A 21,387-nucleotide genomic window follows, 5' to 3' on the forward strand; every position below is an offset into this window, starting at 1 on the left:
TCTTTTTTTTTAAACACACACACACACACACACACACACACACACACACACCCCAGCAGGGCAACAGGTCTGTCTCTTCCCAAAGGGAGGGTAGGAGCAAATATCTGTGTGTAAATTAGGACCTTCTAAACCACTCAGCTCCATGGATACAGAGTGTAAACACTAGCTGGTGACACTGACCGTGAAATAAGTCAGGCTAAAGGATTTTAAAGTTCTTGAAAGAATGACCTTCTAGAGGCAGGTAACATAAACTTTAGCAAAAAAAAGAAAGTGCTAGGAATGTTCTCACTGGAAAAAAAAAAAAGTTTCAGAGAATCCTACCCTATCTAATGGAATTGCCAGCAGACTTAAGGAAATAGTTCTTCCATCAATTTGGTAAGGATTTCAAGAAGAGGCCCACAGCAGGGAAGTGCAGTGGGAAACAGGAGAGGCCCCGGTCCTTACACAAACGCTGGAAAGGGCTCATGAGAGTAACATCCCTTCTCTTAGAAACATCTGTCATTTCTGTTTCGTCCTGAAAGTAACTGAGCTTAAAACCACCCTCAGCTGCCACGAATGTGCTTAAAATTGATGCTTTCAGGAAGAAAGGCAATGCTGTTGAACTGAACTTGTCTCAGTTGATCTACTGCTGAGCACACTCCCGAAGGGCGGGGTCCACAGTGGGTTTAGGGGATGCTTGATTAGAAGGAACTGTGAGATGGTCTCCTCTAACCCCCAACCTTTTGCATTTTACAGAGGACATAACCCAAACCCAGACACAAGGAAAGTGACTCATTCAAGGTCTCCCAGTAACTAACAGTATCCTGAGGGCTTACTGTGTATCAGGCGCTGTCGTAACCCTGCGGGCATGGAACTCTCCAGATCTAGGTAATAAACCCACTAGGCAGGCACTGTTTCTATCCTTGTTTACAGATGGGAAACTGATGCCAAAAGCTCAGCCTCTTTGTACCCTGGTGCCAAATCAAATCTCAGGGGCAGAGTTTTGGGTGAGGTAGAAAAGGACAGCTTTGTTCCTTTGCCAGGCGAAAGGGGACACAGCGGGCTCCTGCCTTGAGAAACTATGTGTCCCCACCCCAGAGGATCTGATGAAGGATTTTATAACAAGGGTGGGTCTCTGACAAGATTAGGGTGTGTACAGGGCTTGCACTTCCTTGACCTCATGGCAGGTAGGTCATGGAGGCTGGAGTCTTGCCTGCAAGAAACAGGGGACAAAAGGGCCTCTGTGCCCAGGAGCCCCACAAGGCCTCACTCGGTTTCAAAACGTGAAGCACAGGGAGGTCAAGGGTCTTCTCCAAGGTCCCAGAACTAGCGAGTGGTGACCCTCACGTTTAAGTTCCACAGCCGAGTTGTGTTTGAGATGCTACCTTTAGCAGGAATTCCTTGTCAATACTAGCCCTTGAAAATGAACTTTCCTTTATTTCTTGAGAGAGCTATATTTTACTATAAAGCTGGAGGATGCTATGCTTGACTTAGTTCCCAGATAAAGCATAAATGTGGCCCAGAAGACATAAACGGGAGTAAATTGATTCCAGCAATAAGACGGGCACTGTGCAGGGAGGCGGCAAGAAAGATGTGCCCAAACGAGAAGCCTGGCCTCCTGTCCTGGAAGGAGAAAGCCTGAGCCCGGGCTGCCCAGCCAGAAGCTACACCCACAGGCTGAGAGCACTGCCCTCACCCAGCAGAGGCCTTAAAGGCAGACCAAGTCCAAGCAAATCCACCCGCAGGATTCACCGTGCATCTCCCATGGGTACGGTAGCATGGGGCTACCACCTGTTTGTAGCTCCCTGATGCCTTGTACAGAATGGAAGCTCAAGATGTTGCTTTGATGGTGGACTAGTTTTTTTCAGGTGAGGAGTCTCTATTTAAGAAGGGGAACTATTGGGAGAAGAAAGTACCACGGGTGGACCCCGAGGAAAGCATGTGCTTGAATTGTAGCTATTATTTTGGAGCTCCTAAGAGGTGCTGGCAAGGCAAGGCCACCTCAGCTGGGGCCTTCTCTCCCTGTTCATCTCTGTGACCCAGGGCTTAGCACAGCGCCGGGCACACCACACGCTCTCAATAAATGCATCCCAGTAGCTGAATGAATAAACTCACCGTGGGTGGCTCGCTTAGGGCCTGAAATGCTCGGTTGATAGGCAAATACTAGTTATTATTTTTATGAGACGCATTACAATAAATGCCCAGCAGAGGTCAGAGTACAGTCTACGGGGCCAAGTCAATAATTTCATCAATAAAGCATTAAAAGTCATAAAGGAAACGAGGGAGGCAACACTTGCTGGGAACCTCTTATCTCTGCCAGGCATCGTGCTTGCAGCCTCACATGTCTCCCTCTGAATCTTTATGATTCTCCTTCAGGATACGGAACTGTCCACCCAACTGCTCCCTCTCACCTCAGGTGAAGTTTTTTCCAACACTGACTCTAATTACAAAAGATTCCTCTTTTTCTTCTCATTCTAAAAGTCACCTCATCTCATGCAAACCTGCTACTGTATGAGAATCCTCCCACTGAGAACTCAGGTAAATTAAGAGGATTCAAACAGAAATAATCCAAATAGACTGAATTCTCCAAGGCATTTAAAAATGAGAACTGGCAGGTAACTTCCCACACTGAATGCACACAGTAAGGTGCTCTGTGCTACTGGCAGATGCCTCATTCATTAAAGGAGGCCTCATGGATTCTCACTATTAATTCTCTCCAATTTCCTTACTATGTTTCGATGGTGTGAAATTAATATCCTATCTTCTAGAAAATCTGAGCAGGGGCTCTCCAGAAGTTTCTGATCATCCTATACAGGTCACCTCCACAAAAGACAGAGAAGTCTATTTTCTATATTGATCAATATTTGGAAGCTTTCTTGTAAAATCTGCTGACAAAGTCAGGCAAGAAATAGAATATTATCCTCCATCAGCCAGGTACTTTGCTATTAAAATAGGCCTGGCCCCAGAACACTCGACAACAAACTACCCGTAACCAGCCTTGACCAGCACGGAGATGTGCAAGGCCTTCAAATCAGTCTCCTTACATTTGATTGTCGTTGTTTTCGTTTCATTTTGTCGTTGTTGTTTTTGTGTTGTGTTTTCTTTTCTTTTGTTGGGGGGGGTCAGTTAGCAGCATTTGGTAATGCTCTTGGTAGCTCCTGGGTGCCACTTTAAGCCTTAATGAACCTGGTGTCATCAAATCAACCCTGGCCCACGACTCTCCCTTCAGATGGCTGCAGCAACTTGGATTCCAAGCACAGCCAGCAGACAAGCTCAGAGTGGCAGAATCAGCTTCTCAGACATCTAGAACATCTGATTCAGTTAAGAAGTGAAAGGAGATACTTGATACCCTGGTGTGTTTTTTTGAGGCTTGCAAAATGGTTAGGACAGAGATATTAGTTCAAAAAAGGAATAAGAAGGAAGACAGCATTATGAGGGCACTCCACAGGATTAGAGATTATTTTTGTAAGTATTTCATGAAATGAGCTCTTTTTACATTTTTCAAACAAAACTCCTAGTATCTGATTTAAGTCACAAAGGTGAAACAAAGGCTAGCCAGCTACAGAGAAATATTCAGGTGATGAAATGCAGTACAGATTAGAGGACAAATAGTTATCAGGAAATCAGAAGCTCGGTGGGTACTGCATTCCCGCACCCAGGCACTTCACCAGTTTCGCTCTGTGACAAAGCCGACACTATGGCTGGGGTCTCTGAGGAGAGAGCCCTGGCAGGACAGGGCCCCAGGCAGCAGCAGCGTGACTGTTTGGTTCAGCTGAGCGTGTGCCAAGACAGGCTCTGATCTGAGACGCCTGCGTGCGGCTTTTCAGCAGAGAGAGCGAGCTGGAGGTAGGGGGTGGTAAGTGGCCCTGAAACCAACTATTCTGTTCCCCGTGAAATCAGAGTTTGGAAATCTAGACCCTCATCTCTCCCAAGTGACGCCACTAATCTGCACTCCCACTGGTTTCTCTGGAGGAGGCTGGTCCCTTCTAAGCCCTGACATGTTTGGGCAGAGGTGGGAAGAGAAAGAGCCCCACTTCTCTCCCCGCTGGTGCAGAAGAGGAGGGTGGCAGGTTACTCTGCCTCTGTCACTAACCTGCTGTGGAGGGTGGAGTCGGCGATGACGGGGACGTGAGAGGTGAACTGGCCCCAGATCCTGCTAAGAGAAAACAGAGAAACCCTCATGGGAACCAAAGAAAGACATCTGGAACTTGGCCTGAGCTGGGACCCACCACTGTCTGAGAATCTGCACGTGGCTGAGTGTGTGGGCCTTGTGGGAAAAGGCGAGGCGGGACAGAGGATGCAGGGACTGCACCCATGACCACAGGCATCTGCCCTGGCGCAGCGGACACCTCCTTCCCCAGGCCCGTTGCCTCCCACTGCTCCCCACAGCTTGCCTGACTTGAAACCAACTTTACACAACCCAATGGCTTATGCAATTGCCTGCAGTCTCTCTTCCTGACCCAACCCCTGTCCCTGGGTAATGAATGACAAATGACAGTGCCATGGCAGTAGAGGTGACAGAGAGGCGCAGAGCAGTCTGGTGCAGGCAAGCAAGGATTCCCCATCGCATCCACCCAGCATCACTCTCTGTAGAAGTTTCATTTTACCAGCAGGTGCATTCCACTGAATAGGATCAGCCTACTCATAGTGTGTGGCTTTCCCAGGCCTTTGCTTATCTGAAATTCAGTAAATACCCTTATTTACATTAAAATAATTGTTTTCACATCGCATACTTTTTCTGGACCTAGTAACCCTGTTATATTTCAAATATTCCCAAATTCCCAGCATCTCCTCCACTGCTCAGAAATCAGAATACAACCTCCTGGCTTGCCATGAAAGTAACCCAATGAGCAGACAGAAGTTCCCACGTAAGCCCCCTCCCTTGCATGCAGGTCCTAACAAGGAGTTACCAAAGCTCCAGGAGGGCTGAGACTATGCCCCTGAGAAGTCACCAGCTGTTCTGGGGGAGCCTCCCACCACCACCTCGCCCACCACCCACAGAACATGGTGGGCACGGCACAGACACTGAGCACGAGGAGACATGTTCTAACCGAACCACACCTCCCGCCAGCTCAATACGCTTCCACTATCTGCAATATTCTCTCACCTCCCTACACAACAGGAGAGGCATTTCACTAAAATAGATGGTAAAATTCAAGCCATTCTGATACCACACTGCTTGTAGTGCTAACAGATTTTGAAAGGTAGAAGGTTTGAATTTGTGATTCCAGCGGGGTCTGGAGATGATCTATACATTTCTATCGACTGCTACTTCGCTTTCCTAAACTCTTGAGGTGGTGTCTTGGAGTTCTTGGCATCCCATCCGGCTGCATCAGGCATCGAGCCTTGCAGGCAGGCGGGAAGGCGGAGAACACCAAGCCGGGCTTCCGCTGGTTTCTGAAGAAGTGGATGCTGGACAGAGTGTCTGCCAGTGTGACAGGCGTGTTGGAGACGTGAGTCTCAGCCTAATGATGACAAGGACTGGCCCACGTCCATCCCACTGACCATGGAGAAAACAGACCTCCAACTCCAAAATTACCTGCCAGCCACAACAACCTCCAGCCCCTCCTCCTCTCCCAGCCTCCATCCCCAAGGAGCCTGCCTTGGTCCTCAAAGGGACCTCCAGGGCCTGGAGCCTCCCCTCCTTCTCTTCCCTCCAGAGCCCTTCTCTGGCTTGACTCTCCAAGCAGTGGTGCTGGCATGATTCCCACCCTCCCTCTGGTCTATGATCTCCTTCCATCCCAACTCCTCCAATTTCAGCTCTACCCACACTGCCTGCATTCTCTGGCCGAGGCTAGACCAGCCTTCAGGTCTTGCGAACCCCTCCCTGCTACTTCTCTTGCCCCTGGCAGATATCTTTCCTCATTGACTTCTCTGAGAAGATCTGAGAAGGCAGGAGCTGTGAACACCCTCAATTTCCTCCCTCCTCTCTATTTTTAAATGCCTCTGACTCTTCACCTACCCCTCCTGGCTCCTGATACCAGGAAGGGATGGATGGGTTTCCTCCAAGGCTGAGACTGACAGCTGGGCTCTTGAGGCTAACCCCTTGGCCTTCCAGCCCCCTCACCGCCCAGCAATCACTCTCTCTTTTGCATCTTCAGCTTTTCCATCTCTGCTTGGTCCTTATCCTGCCTGGAAGTTTATGAGCTACTCCTCAACCTAAAAAAACCCTCCCCTTCCTTTTGCTCTCCAGGGCTAAGCCAGAGCTGCCCCTGTTAGGATGAAACCTTCCCTTCTCCATGTGGAACTCTGCTTCACAGACTCATAAGGCAGAAGAATTGGAAGGTCCCAAGGGACCACTTGATCTGATTTTCAAAGATGGTGACATTAGGGCGCAGAGCCAGCAGGGCTGGGTGAGGGGCATCCAGGAGTGATGGCGAGGACAGCCAGCTCAGGACACTGCTCTCTGTGCCATCCTGACCCTTCTGGAACGCTGCTTTTTGTGACCCTCCACCTTTCCTTAATGCAGGAGGGCACGTCCTTCTGCCACGTGGGGACCAAGCAGAGAGCCTACAGGAACTGAAATAGGGCCATTTCAGTTCTTGTAGGCTCTACTGATAAACAGGAGGCCTTGCATTGCAAGTTGGGTGGGTTTTTCTTCCAGGGTTGATGCTCATCTTTGATGGATCGAGTCTTGCCATCAGTGAAGAGGCTGGTTATCCCGTAAGCGTGGAGGTCCCTTCCAGCACTTGAGTCCTGTGAGCCTCTGAATGCTGCTGCAATGCTCCACTGGGGACAGGGTTCTTCTGTTTTCTGCATTTGCCACCACACTGCCCAGTCTCTTCACTCCTGGTCCTGACCTCTGGCTCCTGGGCCCGACTATAATCTATAAGCAGTTACCTGAATTATTGGAGTTGCTGTACTTTGCTGAATGCTCTTCACTATTTTCAACAGCAGATCGTTTTGACTTCTTTAAAAATAAAAGAGAGAGGCGGGAAAAGCAAAGAGTAAACGTACCAGAATAAGAACATGTCCAGGCACAGAGTTAAACTAGCTACACAAGGTCATATTTGGCCTCATAATGTAATACAGTGAAGAAGCCACAAGCCAAAACTAAAGGGAGAAACAAAACCAAGAATGCTGAGTTTCCTCTCTCAGGCCAATCATTCCCCGCAATTACATTAAGGCCATAATCAGCCCAGCAAGCCAGGAAACTCTATGGTCCATTTCTCTGCTGATATTATATGGCTCTTTTTTTTTTCCAGAAGCTGCAAACCAGTCATCTGGAAGTGGTTTTAGCTTTCAGAGAGATATAGCACAGAATGTGTCATTAACTAAATGTGCAAAATTAACCCAGTACTTTCTTCACATGTAGTCAAGAATTCGCAAGAAAGAATTCAGAGAGACAGTGGGCTTACCTTTCGAGCTAAAATCTTCCTCTTTTTCCTTTCTTCTTCGGATCCATGGTGAGACTGAGCTCTCGTCAGTCTTCGATGTTGGTGGATCTTTAAGAGACCACAATTCATCAAAAATGTAAGCATATCCTACACTAATGAAAATATCTAACATGTTCTGCCAAATCAGATAACTTGGATGAAAAATCTTTCCTTGCTCAGCCTGTCTGCCTCCAAGCTTGGGTCTGGATGTCTGGGAGAAGAGTGTGAAGACCGTTCTCTCTCCCCCGAGCTCCTTCCTGCCTTTCTCTCTCTTACAGAAGATGAACGTGGTCCCCAGCACCCTCAGAGCACAGAGCTCATGTGCCCCACCACCACCCAGGCTGCCCCGACCACAAAGGATGACTACTCTTTGTGGACATGTTTGTTTCCCCCACAGGCCGAGCTCCTTGAGGGCAGGACTGTGAAGTAGTCAGCTGTCTCGCAGCACTGAACATGGAGCCTGGTCCAGAGCAAGTACGCAAGAAATGCTTATGGAACGAACACTCTGTTAAAAGTAAATCACTGTGATCACATCGGCAGAGGATGCAGACACTAACGGATCAAAAGGCAATGAGGAACTGTTAGCAATTTACCTGTTTCTGTTCTTCAATTAGTCTCTTTTCTATACATTCTTTGGCAATTCTCAATGCCTCTTTTAACTTCGTGGGGATCTGAAAGAAGAGAAAGTACGTAACCTATTGAGTAAAATTGCTGGAGAGTCCCAGTTTGAACGAAGAAACAGTTTCTAATCAAGGAAGAGGACACCTGGAATGAAATCAGTTACAGGCTGTCCCTTCAATCCTATCCTGGCCCCTTTTGGTATCCCTAACACACTCACCTCATTAGCATTTTTAGCAACAAATATATAAGACTAACACATAAATAAACATGATGTATGTTTCAAGTATTTCAAGTAACTTCAAGGAACCCCAAATTACCAAAACAGTCCTGAAAAAGAAGATGGAAACTGGAGGCCTCACACTCCCTGATTTCAAAATATATTACAAAGCTACGGAAAACAGTGTGATACTGGCATAAAGACAGACACATAGACCAACGGAACAAACAGAGAGCCCAGAAATTAACCCTTGTGCCAAAAGCACACAGTGGGAAAAATGGTGCTGGTAAAATTGGATATCTACATACAAAAGAATGCAGCTGGACCCCTATCTTACACTATATAAAAAAAATTAACTCAAAATTGGATTGAAGACATAAACCTAAGGCCTAAAACCATAAAACTCCTAGAAGAAAATATAGGGTGAAAGCTTTGTGATAATGGATTTGGCAATAATTTCTTGGACAGGACACGAAAAGCACAGGCATCAAGCTTAAAACTTCTGAACATCAAAGGAAACAATCCACAGAGTGAAAAGGCAACCTATGGAATAGGAGAAAATAATTGGAAATCACACATCTGATAAGGGGTTAATATCCAGAATATAAAAAAAACTCCTACAACTCAAAAACAAAAACGTCATCAATTTAAAAATGGACTTGTCACAAAAAAATGGATTATTCCACAATAAAGCTGAAAAAAAATATAAAAATAAAGATCAGAAAACCAAAGAAAAAAAAATGGCAAAGGACCTAAACAGACACTTCTCCAATGAAGATAAACAAATGGCCAACAAACACATGGAAAGATGATCAACATCTTCGATCAGGGGAGAAATGCAAATCAAAACCACAATGAGGTATCACCTCACACATATCAGGATGGTAACTATCAAAAAAACAGAAAATAACAAATGTTGGTGAAGATGGAAAACATCAGAACACCTGTATACCAATGGTGGGAATGTAAAATGGCACAGCAGCTATGGAAAATAGTATAGAAGTTCTTCAAAAAAGTCTAAAAACAGAGTTACAATCTGATCCAGCAATCCCACTTCTGGGTATATATGCAAAAAGAACTGAAAGCAGCATATCGAAGCATACATACCCCATGTTCACTGCAGCATTATTCAACAGCCAAGAGATGGAAGAAGCCCAGACATCCAACAATTGATGAATGGATAAATAAAATGTGGCATATACACACACAGGGGAATATTAACCAGTCTTAAAAAGGAAAGAAATCCTGTCACATGCTTGTAACATGGATGAACTTGGAGGACACTACACTGGGTGAGATAAGCCTGTCACAAAAAGACAAAGCCTATATGAGTCTACTCATATGAGATACCTAGAGTAGTCAAAGTCATGGAAGTAAAAGGTAGAAGTGTGTTTGCCACAGGGCTTGGGGGGGTGGAAAAACCAGGAGTTGTACTTAAATGGGTCTCGAGTTTTGGTTTGCAAGTTGAAAAAGTTCCAGAGATCTGTTAGACGACAATGTGAATACACTTCACACCACTGAGCTGTACCCTTAAAAATGGTGAAGAGGATACATTTTACATGATGTTTTTATCGTAATTAAAAACAAAAGAATATACAAAGCTTACCGGAACACACACACACACACACACAAAAATTCAAGTAATTATAATATTTTATAACTTCAGAGGTCTTTTTTTTTTTTGAAAGACTTATTTTCTGAATTTCACAAGATTAAGTTTTTTCCTACTGCAAGATACTATTAACAAAAGCTTACTGTGGTTCTGAGCTTGTCATTTCTTAATTTATTAGTTTTGCAAATCATGTGGAATTCAGGCTTAGAAAACAGACACGCAGGCCATTCTGAACTTTTTGTCTTTATTATTCTTTTAAAAATTTAAGTTTAAAAAAGTTTTGAGGAGGTAATACACAGTGATGTGGTTCAAAACTCACAAGGCACATAAAGGGAACAACCACAGTAAAAAGCGTCCCCCCAGTTCCCTTCCATGGAGACAACCAACGTCACCAGTCTCCTGTGTATCTTTCCAGAAAGAAAATGCACATACAGGAGATTAAGGCTTGTTTTTAAGACCACAGGGTCTTTGCTGCAGACTCTCTGGCTTGGGGGAAGAACAAGCCTGACGATAACCCCTGGGCTGGACGACTAGGGTTGGGGGGAGCACATTTATTTACAAGCCTGAACGCATTTCCTGAAGAGCTTCAGTAAAGAAGACATGAATTTAAAAGCTTCTCATTCCTACTTCAGATCCAAAGAGGCTATTATTGTCAAAACTCCTCTAACTGGCAAAACAGGACAGAGGAAAGCTTCTCCCTTGCCTATAAATCTTCTGACCCCACCTTGTTTGGTGTTTTCTTGCCCCCCACCAAATGTAATGTCATCACAAGAGTATTACAGGTTTTGGGGGAATAGAGAGAGGAAAAAGAGAAACACCCTTCATTCTACTACCCACACCAAGGCTAACGGTGAGTGCTGAGGAGGCCCAACCCTGAACTAGGCAATCTAGATGATCATCTCAGCTGTCCAACGACAACAGACAGGTTTTACTCACCAATTCTACACCACGAGTAAACACAGACCCCAAGAACAGGTCCCTGCCCACACATCAGCGGCTCTCAAATGGGGGTGATTTTGCTGCCCTCCTCTCTCTAGGGGACAGCTGGCAATGTCTGGAGGCAGTTGTCATTGTCACACAGTGTTGGGGTAGAATGGGAGTCCCACTGGCATCGCGTGGATACGGACCAGGGATGCCGCTCAGCAGCCCACCAAGCACAGCAAGCCCCCACCGCAGAGGACTACCTGGTCTAAAGCGTCAGAGGTCATGGCTGAGGAACCCTGCCTTCGATAAATGGCTGGTGTCACAAAAGCAAAGTAAGGTATCACCCTGGTTTTGGGGCGTTGCAAAGCCCCTGCTCGTTGCACAGCACCACATAACACTGCTGCTTCCCAGGATACTTTCTTCCTTATTATAGACAGAGGGTTTTTCTTTTTAACACACTATTTTATATCCTGCTTTTTTCCCTTAGCCTAAACAATAATCATTTTCCATGCTACTACAATATCTGTATAAATTTTACTTTTATTAGATAAAACACATTTAATCCAATACACGTACTACAAATTCTTACACTATCCCCTGATCGTAGACTATTTAAATTATTTTCAATTTTTCTTTATGTAAAACAAAGAATGCTGCTGGCCATTCCCGTTTTCACAAGGATTACATTGCCATTGTAAAATGGGCATCCACTGCAATTGCCCATCGAATATTCTCCCTGAGCGGAATTCAGGGTGGAGAAAAACAGGAAGCAATCTGTGCTTTGGATATACAGGATCCTAGAGAGTTAAGATGCATATCTAAGGAAAAATTTCAATGACCCTGGATTCTTGCATCTTTCGTACATAGAAAAGCACTAAAATCATTAACTTGAGATGTTTGTCTCCGGTGATTAGCAGTAATTGTTCTGTGCTTGACTACCTGTTTTTTCCAGCAGAAAGTTCATGTATATCCTGGCCCCCTCCACCGCCCCCCCCCCCCCCCGCCCCATCTCTTCACAGTAGCTCCTCAGAGCTACCAGAGAGGCTGTCTCCTGGCCACTGTCCTCAGTAAGGTCCCCAAATAAAAATGCTCTTAAGTGTGCATTTTTCCAGTCCCCACTTTTAAGTACTGTACCTTCTCTTTTGTTGATTAAAAAAGCACTAACTTTCCAAGTAAACACTTCTGTCACAAACCAAGACATGATAAAATTTGCCTTACCTTAAACTGTGGTTTTTCGGAAGTAGTTAGCAGAACATCACTGAATAATCTGTAAAGAAAAGAAACAAACAAAAATATCTTTCTTAAACCAGGTGCACCCTCAGAACAGGATCAAAGCAGAATGAGACATCTTTAGCCCATCAAGTCCCACCCCCTCCCCCATCCCCCAGCGCTGGGCCAACCCACCATTTCATGTTTATCGGTAAACTCAAAGGAGTTTCCAGGCCACCCAAGGTGACCTCCAGAAAACCCCACTCGCCACTACCTCTGAGCTCATCAGGAGGGCGGTGTAGGTGAGGTGATTTCCCCAATGAGGGGGCGACAGTCCTCTCGTGTAAATTAATTCACATTTTTAAAAACAAATTTGCAAATCATTTATTATATTTATATCATATTGAAAATAATACATGCAGTACATATTTCTAAGCAGAATAATTGGTTTTCCTTTTTTTTTTTTGGTCCCAGAGGAGGATAAAATTTATTCTAGAGCTCAATGTAATAAAAACATGCGAGCAAGTAAAAAGGAATTGCTCTAACTGGAATCCAATGAGAAAATAATATTCTTCTAAGAGAAGTAGTGTTTCTCATGCTCTGGAAAAGAAATAGCAGCTTTTGGACAATATCGATTCTCTCCTCAAAAGTATGTTATTAAAAACAATAGCATGGGGAATTCTGAACTGTTTTGGGTAAAACAGGTCCGAGAATTTCAATGGTTGTTTGGGCACTGCCCAAATGGCTCTAAGTAAGTCCCTGCACTGTTCCCCTTTAACAAACAGGAGCCACATCACAAGCAGGAGTGACAGGGTTAACTCTTCCCCACAGCCTGCAGGTGGAGACCTAACTCTCCCCTTCAAGGCCAAGGGTCCACTTATTTCCAGACAACACATTTTTAACTGAACGCAGTTCACACCTCTCCAAGTGCTGTCTCAAGGCTGAAGCCCACAGGGTAAAAAGACTTAAGTGAAGAAAAAATATCTGGATTCACTTTGGAACTTGAAGACTGGGAGAAAAATGCAACAGCTTCAGAGCAGCGGATGTGAGTACAAACCCAAGTAAATTAATGCGGATACAGGCTGTTTCCTAACTACAAATGTATTTGTTCTAAAAGTGTGTGTGAAAATTGTTTTGCTTCCCTGACTAGATCTACTTTTCCATGTTTACACTGTTATAAATGGTGGCTGGTTTGGGAAGGAATGCACCAGTGTCAATCAAATATTAGAAAGTCACATCCATGGGGCAGGGGCTTGGGCTGCTCTGTCCACCATGGCCTCCCAGTGCCGGAGCTGGAGCACACCCTCCCTAACACAAGGAATCTGAAGTTATCACCACATCCTCTGATCTAGGGAGTCCCAGGTCTGTCTAAGCTCAGACACACGCTTCTTAACCACCCTGCTGCCTTTCCATGAATGAACAGAAAATGTACCTAAAGGAAAGACCCCAAAGCACTATTTCACCCGCCTTGGTTGACTATTCATAACCCTGTCTAAGAGAGAACGCCTTCTGAGCTCTACGCCCCAGCACAGCGCCCGGTACACGTCAGACGTTAGATACATGTCACCCTGTGAGTAAATGAACAAACAAGTGCAGGGGAGGCCAGAGCCACGATGCCCTCCTCCTAGAGGCCAGACCCTCCCTGGCCAGCGACTAGCAAAGCAGCCACAGCCATGGGCCATGCGGTGCTCTGAAACAGGGTGGCCCCCCTTCAGTACTTCCCAAGCGGAAGTCCACGTACACACCGCCAATGTGGACAAGGGAGAGACAGGTGTGAAGACGATACTGATGTGAAGAGAGAGCAGTCAGACTACGGTGCAGAGAGGCCACAAGGAAAGGCCGGGACATCATGCAGCAAGTGACCGTCAGCAAGCAGGCCACGTGGACTCTGCGTGGACCGCTGTCGAGTCTCTACCGGGACCAGACACGTGAGCTAGCGGTCCAGGGCTCAACACAGGGAGGAAGGTTACGGCCAAGGTGCAAGGCGTGGGATTGACTTACGGCATCTGTAAGAGCCGGGAGACGGTGGGCATGCCATTTTTACAGGCGTCACAAGACAGCGTAGACTCCAACACGGCCACTTGAAATGAACAGATACACGTTTTAGTTCCACAGAACATGCTGGCAAGTTCCCTTGGTGATGAAAAGTTTGACACCGCTTTGCAACAACTGTCTGCGGGCTGATCAGGACAGTGTCAAAACTCTTCACGCACAGACAGATGGCATACGTGGTGGGGGGGGAGGTGCTTGGCAACCCTGACACTACCGACGGCTCAAAAGAAATGGTTCAGGAATCACATGCTGACAGGAGGCTACATATATTCCAGAGATAACTGGGGGAAGGATGCAAGATATCATTCATAACTGTGTCTGCTCTCTTAAAAGAGAAGTAAACACTATGCAGAAGTAAAAGTTTGAACTTGAGAGACAGTTCTCTGCCTGCCTGCTTTTAGTCAAAACCAGCACGTGAAATGCCAACTGTTGGTATCACACCACCCAACACCTTGGATGATATAAACAAAAGCAGCCAGATTTCTCCACGTGCAGGTCACTGTTCTGTTTCAGCTGTTCACACGCAGCCCAAAGTAGTCTCGGGGACTGTTCTCTGTAACCATCTCATTTGATGCACAGCTAACACTAGTGGAGGGTTGACCCGCATACCTGGAAGGCACAGTGGTCCAAGAGCTGCCCTGCCCTCCCCAACCTCTGCTCTGGCAGTGAGTTCTAAGCTGGCTGTGGAGGGCGTGAAAGGGTCTCCAGAAGCTGTATCGGTCCCCACATCCCTCCTCCTTGGAGGTGCACACCCATCCCCCGCCGCTCGCCTCAGCCCCCTCAGCAATGCTGGAAGAACTCCTGGATCCAATGTGCCCGGTGTCTGCATTCCCGTCTGCCTTTCCTAACGCTGCACCTGCCAGGCTTTCCTCCACCAGATGTCCAGCCTGTGGCTGTCCTCGCAGCTCCCTCTCCAGCCTTGGTCTGACTCCCGACACCAGCCTGAGTCTGTAAGACTGGCTGCAAGTTGCCTGCTCCTGGCTTCTGCATTTATATTAGAACCATTCTGGTCACGCTTCTCTTCACATCCTCTTGCTTTCAAAATTGTAATGCATGTTATAAAATGTCCCCTGAGGTTTCATATAGCCTGACAAATAGATGAGCTATCTGAATTTTCAGTGAAATGCATTTAAGGAAGTTGCTCAAATTACTTTTATACAAGTAAGACTTTCTGGCTTTCTGGCTGTGGGGCATGACAACTTCCTCTCTGGGCCGTCCCTGGACTCCGGAAAGGGGGGTGAGTAGCTCTGCACGTTACCAGGGCAAAGAAGATCCCTCCCAACCCCATACTGACCCACAGCCATAGACGGTGCAGGAGGGAAGGAGTCTACAGGCACCGAGTCTGGCGGTCGTCCATAAGTCATTTCATACAGTAAGTGGCCAAAGCAGTGGACGTCCACACTCTCCAATGTCTGCGAAAAAAAAGAGAGCAGCGGCATATTCGGCCTTTGCTTTGGCTTTGTGAATTCCAAGCCCTGGGCTTCCACTAAGAAACATGGCCCAGGGCAACCCCACTCACAATTGGTGGTGTTGACCTAACTCCGAAGCCTTTTGTAAAAGCTCAGAAACCACTGCTCTGACCAAAGGTCTTGGTCCTACTCTCTATGATGTTCCAGTCAGTGGTTCTATACCCTCTTGTCCCAGCTGCCATCTCAACTAGCCTCTTGGAGATACAGCAGTGTTGTGGGAAAAACAGGGCCAACAGGCATGCCTACCCCAACTGTACCTGGCACTGCTTCAGGCGTATTTCTTACACTGGCAGATCATGCATCCTGCCATGGGGATGATTTATACCTAAAGATAAACCTGCTGTCTCACGACTTTCAGCAACTTACATTGATTTTCCTGAATTGTGAGAAATAAGATCGGTAGAAGGAAGGAAGGCCCAACAAGGAATTCTCAAGGTCCAGCAGCCGGCAAGTGTCCCCTTCCAGCATCACGTTGGAAGCATGAAGATGCCCATAAGGAAATCCCTTGTCATGGAGAAACTTTAGTACCTATTAAAAAATATGTAGAGGTCACATTCCCCCCAAACTCATTCAGATACCAGATAGGTTAAACTTTGCTTTTTCAGTCAATATATTTTGAAACAAAACCAAACCAGTCACTGGGGAGATCCACCCCCACCCCCACCCCCCCCCAAAAAAGAAAAGAAAAGCCACCTCCATGCATTTTTTTGGAAAAGAGAGTGATGCTGAATGCTTTCCAGTTGTGGAGACGCAAAGCCAAGCTCCCTCATTCCAAAGAATAGAGAAACAGCTTGGGTTAACAGCTTTGATGCCAAAAGCCTCTACTGTAAGCGCTTTTTGATCCCAAAAGGCCAGCTCTCTTCAGGGCAAAGATCCTCCCACGCAGATGAACAAAGCTATCGTGCCCGTGCTTTGGCCAATTATTCAGGAAAAGGGTTTGAGTTGAAAACATCTCTAGTCCTGTCTTGCCGCAGAATATATTTGGCTGTTTATTATTAACAGAAACACATGACAGCCTCCCACAAAAAGAAGCAAACTTCTCAGTTGCCACTGAATACACAGTGGTTCAGCCAGTAACAGAGATGCCTGGATACAGCCCTGCAAAGACCTGGTGAGCCAGAGCCGTGCTCGTGCTTGCTGAAGGGGGTGCCCAGCACAATCCATGGAAGACTGGGAGGAAACATCGCAACTTCTGTTTTCTGTTTTTGGTTTTTTTTGTTTTTTTAAATTAATTAGTTTATTTTTATTGGTTGTGTTGGGTCTTCATTGCTGTGCACAGGCTTTCTCTAGTTGTGGCAAGTGGGGGCTACTCTTCCTTGCAGTGCGCGGGCTTCTCTTTATGGTGGCTTCTCTTGCTGCAAAGCACGGGCTCTAGGCACGTGGGCGTCAATAGTTACAGCACGTGGGCTCAGTAGTTGTGGCCCCTGGGCTCTAGGGCGCAGGTTCAGTAGCTGTAGCCCACAGGCTTAGTTGCTCTGCGGCATGTAGGATTTTTCCCAGCCCAGGGATTTAACCCATGTCCCCTGCATTGGCGGTGGAATCTTAACTACTGCGCCACCAGGGAAGTCCCCAAAGTTTTTTTGTTTTGTTTTTTAAATTTTTACTTATTTCTTTGATTGCACTGGGTCTTAGTTGCAACAGGCGGGCTCCTTAGTTATGACTAAGTTAATTATGTAAACTTAGTTATGTGAGCTCTTAGCTGTGCCATGCACACAGGATCTAGTTCCTCAACCAGGGATCGGACCGGGCCCCCTGCAGTGGGAGTGTGGAGCCCTAGCCACTGCGCCACCAGGGAGGTCCCTGTTTTGTTTTTAATCTCATTCTTTCTTAACTTACAATGTACAAAGTATATTAGTAATAGTACAAGTGCTGCTTCTAGGCCCTTTGGCTGAGATCAAGTGTGGTGCATGTACATAATAGTTAAACATGTATCATTATGGGGCGGGGTATAGTTAAATTGTTTTCACTGATAGGGTTGCAGAAACCGAGAAGTCTGGTGAATACTACTCTAGAGAGTGAGGTAGGAGAGGCTTTTTCATGCTGGTTTTACTTCTGTAAGGGAGCCACGCGGTTATGTACATGATAAAACAAAAACAAGAATCTTGGCACAAAGATGAATATCAGCCACAAACAACACAAAAGCCAGTACTCCACACAATAAAGTTCTTAAAAATCAGACACCAGTTTAGGAATTTCCAATAGCTAAGCTTTTGGAACTCTACAGATCTAAATTACTGCCTTAGTCTCAAATATTTGCTTTTTGGGGATAAAATATGACAATGCCACCAGTTTATAAGCAATCAGTTTATAAACTATTTTGGATATTACCTAAGAACTTCCCCAAAAGAGTATTGTGGTGCTAGGTGAAATCCCAATGCAACTGAAACAGAAATTAAATACCTCTTACCTCTAATATTTGCCGCCCGTATGTTTTTATTTGCTGGAGTTCAAGGCCTTGAATCTTCTTAGGGTTGCAGTATTTCCTTAGGAATGGGTCTTTTGGTTTTGCCTTTGGGAAGGAACAAAGCACATAAGAAGGCAGTAGAGGGGTTGAACTCTACACAGGGCCTCCCTGAACAGACAGGATGCTAAGAGGCTGGGGCGCGCCCGACGAGTCCAGCTGGCAGGACGTGGGCTTTTAAATACAGCAGTCTGCAGAGTTAAGAGAAAGAGGCTGACCAGCCTTTCTCTAGTCCAGTGAAGATGTTCCCAGTCTTGATTTTAGCAGACCCCGAAGTCTTATATACTGTTAGAATTCTTCAGTATAGCTTTTTTTTTTAACATACAGCAGTGCTGATCATATCAACCACATCGCATATCACACCCCTAGTACTCATTTATAATTGCAAGTTTGTACCTTTTGACTGCCTTCACCCCATTCCCCCCCACCCCTCCCTCCACCTCTGGCAACCACAAATCTCATCTCTTTTTTTATGAGTTTGTAAAGCTTCTCAGTATTGTTTTTTAATTTATTTATTTATGTATTTATTTTATTGGCTGTGTTGGGTCTTTTTTGCTGTGTGCTGGCTTTCTTTTTAGTTGCGGTGAGTGGGGGCTGCTCTTCGTTGTGGTGCGCAGGCTTCTCATTGCCGTGGCTTCTCTTGTTGTGGAGCACGGGCTCTAGGCGCATGGGTTTCAGCAGTTGCAGCACATGGGTTCAATAGTTGTGGCTCACGGGCTCTAAAGCACAGGCTCAATAGCTGTGGCACACGGGCTTAGCTGCTCCGCGGCATGTGGGATCTTCCTGGAGCACGGATTGAACCCGTGTCCCCTGCATTGGCAGGTGGATTCTTAACCTCTGCGCCACCTAGGAAGCCCCTCAGTATTGCTTTTTTTTAAAAAAAATTTTTTTACAGCTTTATTGAGATAGTTCAACATTCCTTTGTTAAGTGAAAGTCATAAACTTTAAAACGAACCTAAGAGCAGCCTACAATGTAATGGATATAATCATGAAATAGTCAACCTTCCCTCACGTGGGGAAAGGAATGCTCTTTAGCCAAACTGGGTAGTTTCTATTGCTAAAATAAAAATAAATTCCAAATAAAAGTAAAATTAAATGCTCAAGGCCTAGCTTCCGGAAGCCTAGGAATCAAGTAACAATAACAAGGTCTTGAGAGACCCGAGAATTTCTTTGTGACCATGAACTTGCACCACAAGTACCTTGTAGATCAGGTCCTTCAGAGTTCCTTTTTCATTAAACATTCTAATTAGCAACGCTGAGGATTCATTAGCTGTGGCAAAGGTAACACGATAGATGTAAGGGTGCTGCCAAAACAAAACAGAAATGCACATTGATCGGGATCAGCATCTAGGTCCATTTTAGATCCAGAATCTGGTGATGCAGAGTCAAGTACCAGCTTGATAGTTTAACTGCACACAAATGCAGAATATTCCCCGAACACATGGCATTTTCAAGTTATTAGATGACCAACTAGTAATTCGGTTTTTAGATGAGAGAAGGAAGGTAAACTACAGTGACAAAAGGAAGTGGGTAAGCGCTGAGCTAATAAGCTCTCCAAATGAAGGCACCTGCTTTAGTACGAAACGTCTCAGTTCAAACAAAACTGTGATGCAAGAGAGGGAAAGTCTGTGTTTTTGGAATAGTGGTTTTAATATTCTGCCTCTGTAAATTGGTGAAAAATACAGCCAAATCCCAGAACAGCCAAGTGGGAACCAGGATAAATGTGTCTTCACTCACAGCTTTGCCTAACGTTCTACACTGCTGTCTGGTGACAAGCCAGGGAGCATGACAGCCAGAAAACAAGCAACAGCAGCATCTTTTGGCATCTTGCCCCTTTTCAAGGGCAGCTAGCAAGGACCTTCCTGTCCCTCTACTGGAGTGTGCAATATGATGATTGACATGGCCCTCCTAAGAGGGACACATGGGCATCGACAAACTGGGGTGAGGAGTAAGACAAATTATTTAATGACTGAAAGAAAAGTCCTCATATGACCTGGAATTTTGGTTACATGGACCAACTGGCTTCACGCATTACAATGTCCATTAGCTCAAGGGAGTACCATGAAGATTCAAACCCTTGGGAGCTGGGCTGTGCAAGGATTTGACAAGCAGGGATTGAGTGGGTCAGGGGATGGACGGGTATGCCCAGGGAAATACAGTAAATTGATCATGAAGTTTCTCCTGATTATCACATCAAAGCAATTGCTGCTGGTATTTTAATGGCTTTATTAAATATAATTCACATCCCATTATAATTTATCTGTTTAAAGTATACAACTCAATGGTTTTCAGTATATTCAGAGCTGTGCAACTATCACACAATCTAATTTTAGAACATTTTAATCACCTCAATAAAGAAACCCAATGAATACAATAAAAATCCTTGAGCCCGTACTGATATAAACAGATGAAGAAGACAGAACAGGAAGCTCTTCCTTAGAGTAGAACGCCAACTAATAAACATAAGAGGAATGATGGAGTTAGAAAATCTCTATGCATGCTAAAACTAGTGTGTTTGATAAAGAACAGGCTATTTATATACGCTCAAAAAAAATCTCCCTACAATTACGTATTAATTAATTCTAGCTATTTGTCTTATAAAAATAATTAAGGATGGGTACAAATGTTTAGTCAAAATTGTTCACTATAGCTTTTTTTTTTTAAATAAGAGCAAAAAAACTAGAAGTGATCCAAATGTCTAGTAGATTCGCTGAGTGAACTGAGATAGAGCCAATGATAATTCTAATGCAGCCAGTAATAATGTTATTACACCATATTCATTAACAATAAAAGATGTTCATGGTATACCATTAACAACAACAAAAATCAGGTTTTAAAACAACATCTATATAATTTTTCAAATATAATCATATAAAATTCTAGAAAAGTAACAACTGGATGTTTTGGTTCATACTTCTAGTTGGTTGGAATTATAGGCAAGTTTTATCTTATTTTTGCTTATCTGTATTTTCTGACTTTCTGCAATTAATATGCACCATTTGCCTGCACTGCCTTCTTTTTATGTATGTATGTATGTATGTATGTACATACGTATGTATGTATTTTTGTTTGTTTGTTTGTTTGTTTGTTTGTTTTGGCCAAGCCTTGCAGCATGCAGGATCTTAGTTCCCCGACCAAGAACTGAACCCACACCCCCGGCAGTGGAAGTGCGCAGTCTTAACCACTGGACTGCCAGGGAAGTCCTGCACTACCTTTGTTTTAAAAAGCACATCCATTAAAAGAAATTTAGAATTGGGTGTTCACAGCCTGTGTGACACAACTAGTGAAACTCAAAGACCACAGCATTTTTTTTTCAGCCAGGGATCACACCTCATTAAAAGCTTGGTTTTGCCAGCCTGAAAGACACTCTCTTTAAGAATGAACCTGCCAACCCAACTGGACAGGTCAGAGTAATTGTGCTCGTTCAAGGGTCCTACATCCTCATGCAGAAAACAAAGAACATCAAC

At 45.1% G+C, this 21,387-nt stretch overlaps 1 protein-coding gene across 9 annotated transcripts in view; it reads right to left on the reverse strand.

The window, feature by feature from the left end:
• PXK (PX domain containing serine/threonine kinase like) overlaps positions 1 to 21,387 on the reverse strand; it is a 76,029-nt gene that overhangs the window by 7,877 nt on the left and 46,765 nt on the right. For 6 of the 9 annotated variants that reach the window (XM_057704558.1, XM_057704555.1, XM_057704560.1 and 3 more), the window contains 10 exons: positions 19,120 to 19,224; positions 17,867 to 17,968; positions 15,826 to 15,987; positions 15,285 to 15,402; positions 13,940 to 14,018; positions 11,948 to 11,996; positions 7,949 to 8,026; positions 7,338 to 7,424; positions 6,820 to 6,889; positions 4,073 to 4,135 (listed from right to left, as the gene is read on the reverse strand). In XM_057704558.1, coding sequence (XP_057560541.1) covers positions 4,073 to 4,135; positions 6,820 to 6,889; positions 7,338 to 7,424; positions 7,949 to 8,026; positions 11,948 to 11,996; positions 13,940 to 14,018; positions 15,285 to 15,402; positions 15,826 to 15,987; positions 17,867 to 17,968; positions 19,120 to 19,224 — 913 coding nt within the window. The remainder of the gene's footprint in view (positions 1 to 4,072; positions 4,136 to 6,819; positions 6,890 to 7,337; positions 7,425 to 7,948; positions 8,027 to 11,947; positions 11,997 to 13,939; positions 14,019 to 15,284; positions 15,403 to 15,825; positions 15,988 to 17,866; positions 17,969 to 19,119; positions 19,225 to 21,387) is intronic. The other 3 variants (XM_057704559.1, XM_057704557.1, XM_057704554.1) reach the window with 1 other exon arrangement.

The sequence above is a fragment of the Hippopotamus amphibius genome, chromosome 13 (assembly GCF_030028045.1).
Source record: "Hippopotamus amphibius kiboko isolate mHipAmp2 chromosome 13, mHipAmp2.hap2, whole genome shotgun sequence".
NCBI classification, from domain to species: domain Eukaryota; kingdom Metazoa; phylum Chordata; class Mammalia; order Artiodactyla; family Hippopotamidae; genus Hippopotamus; species Hippopotamus amphibius.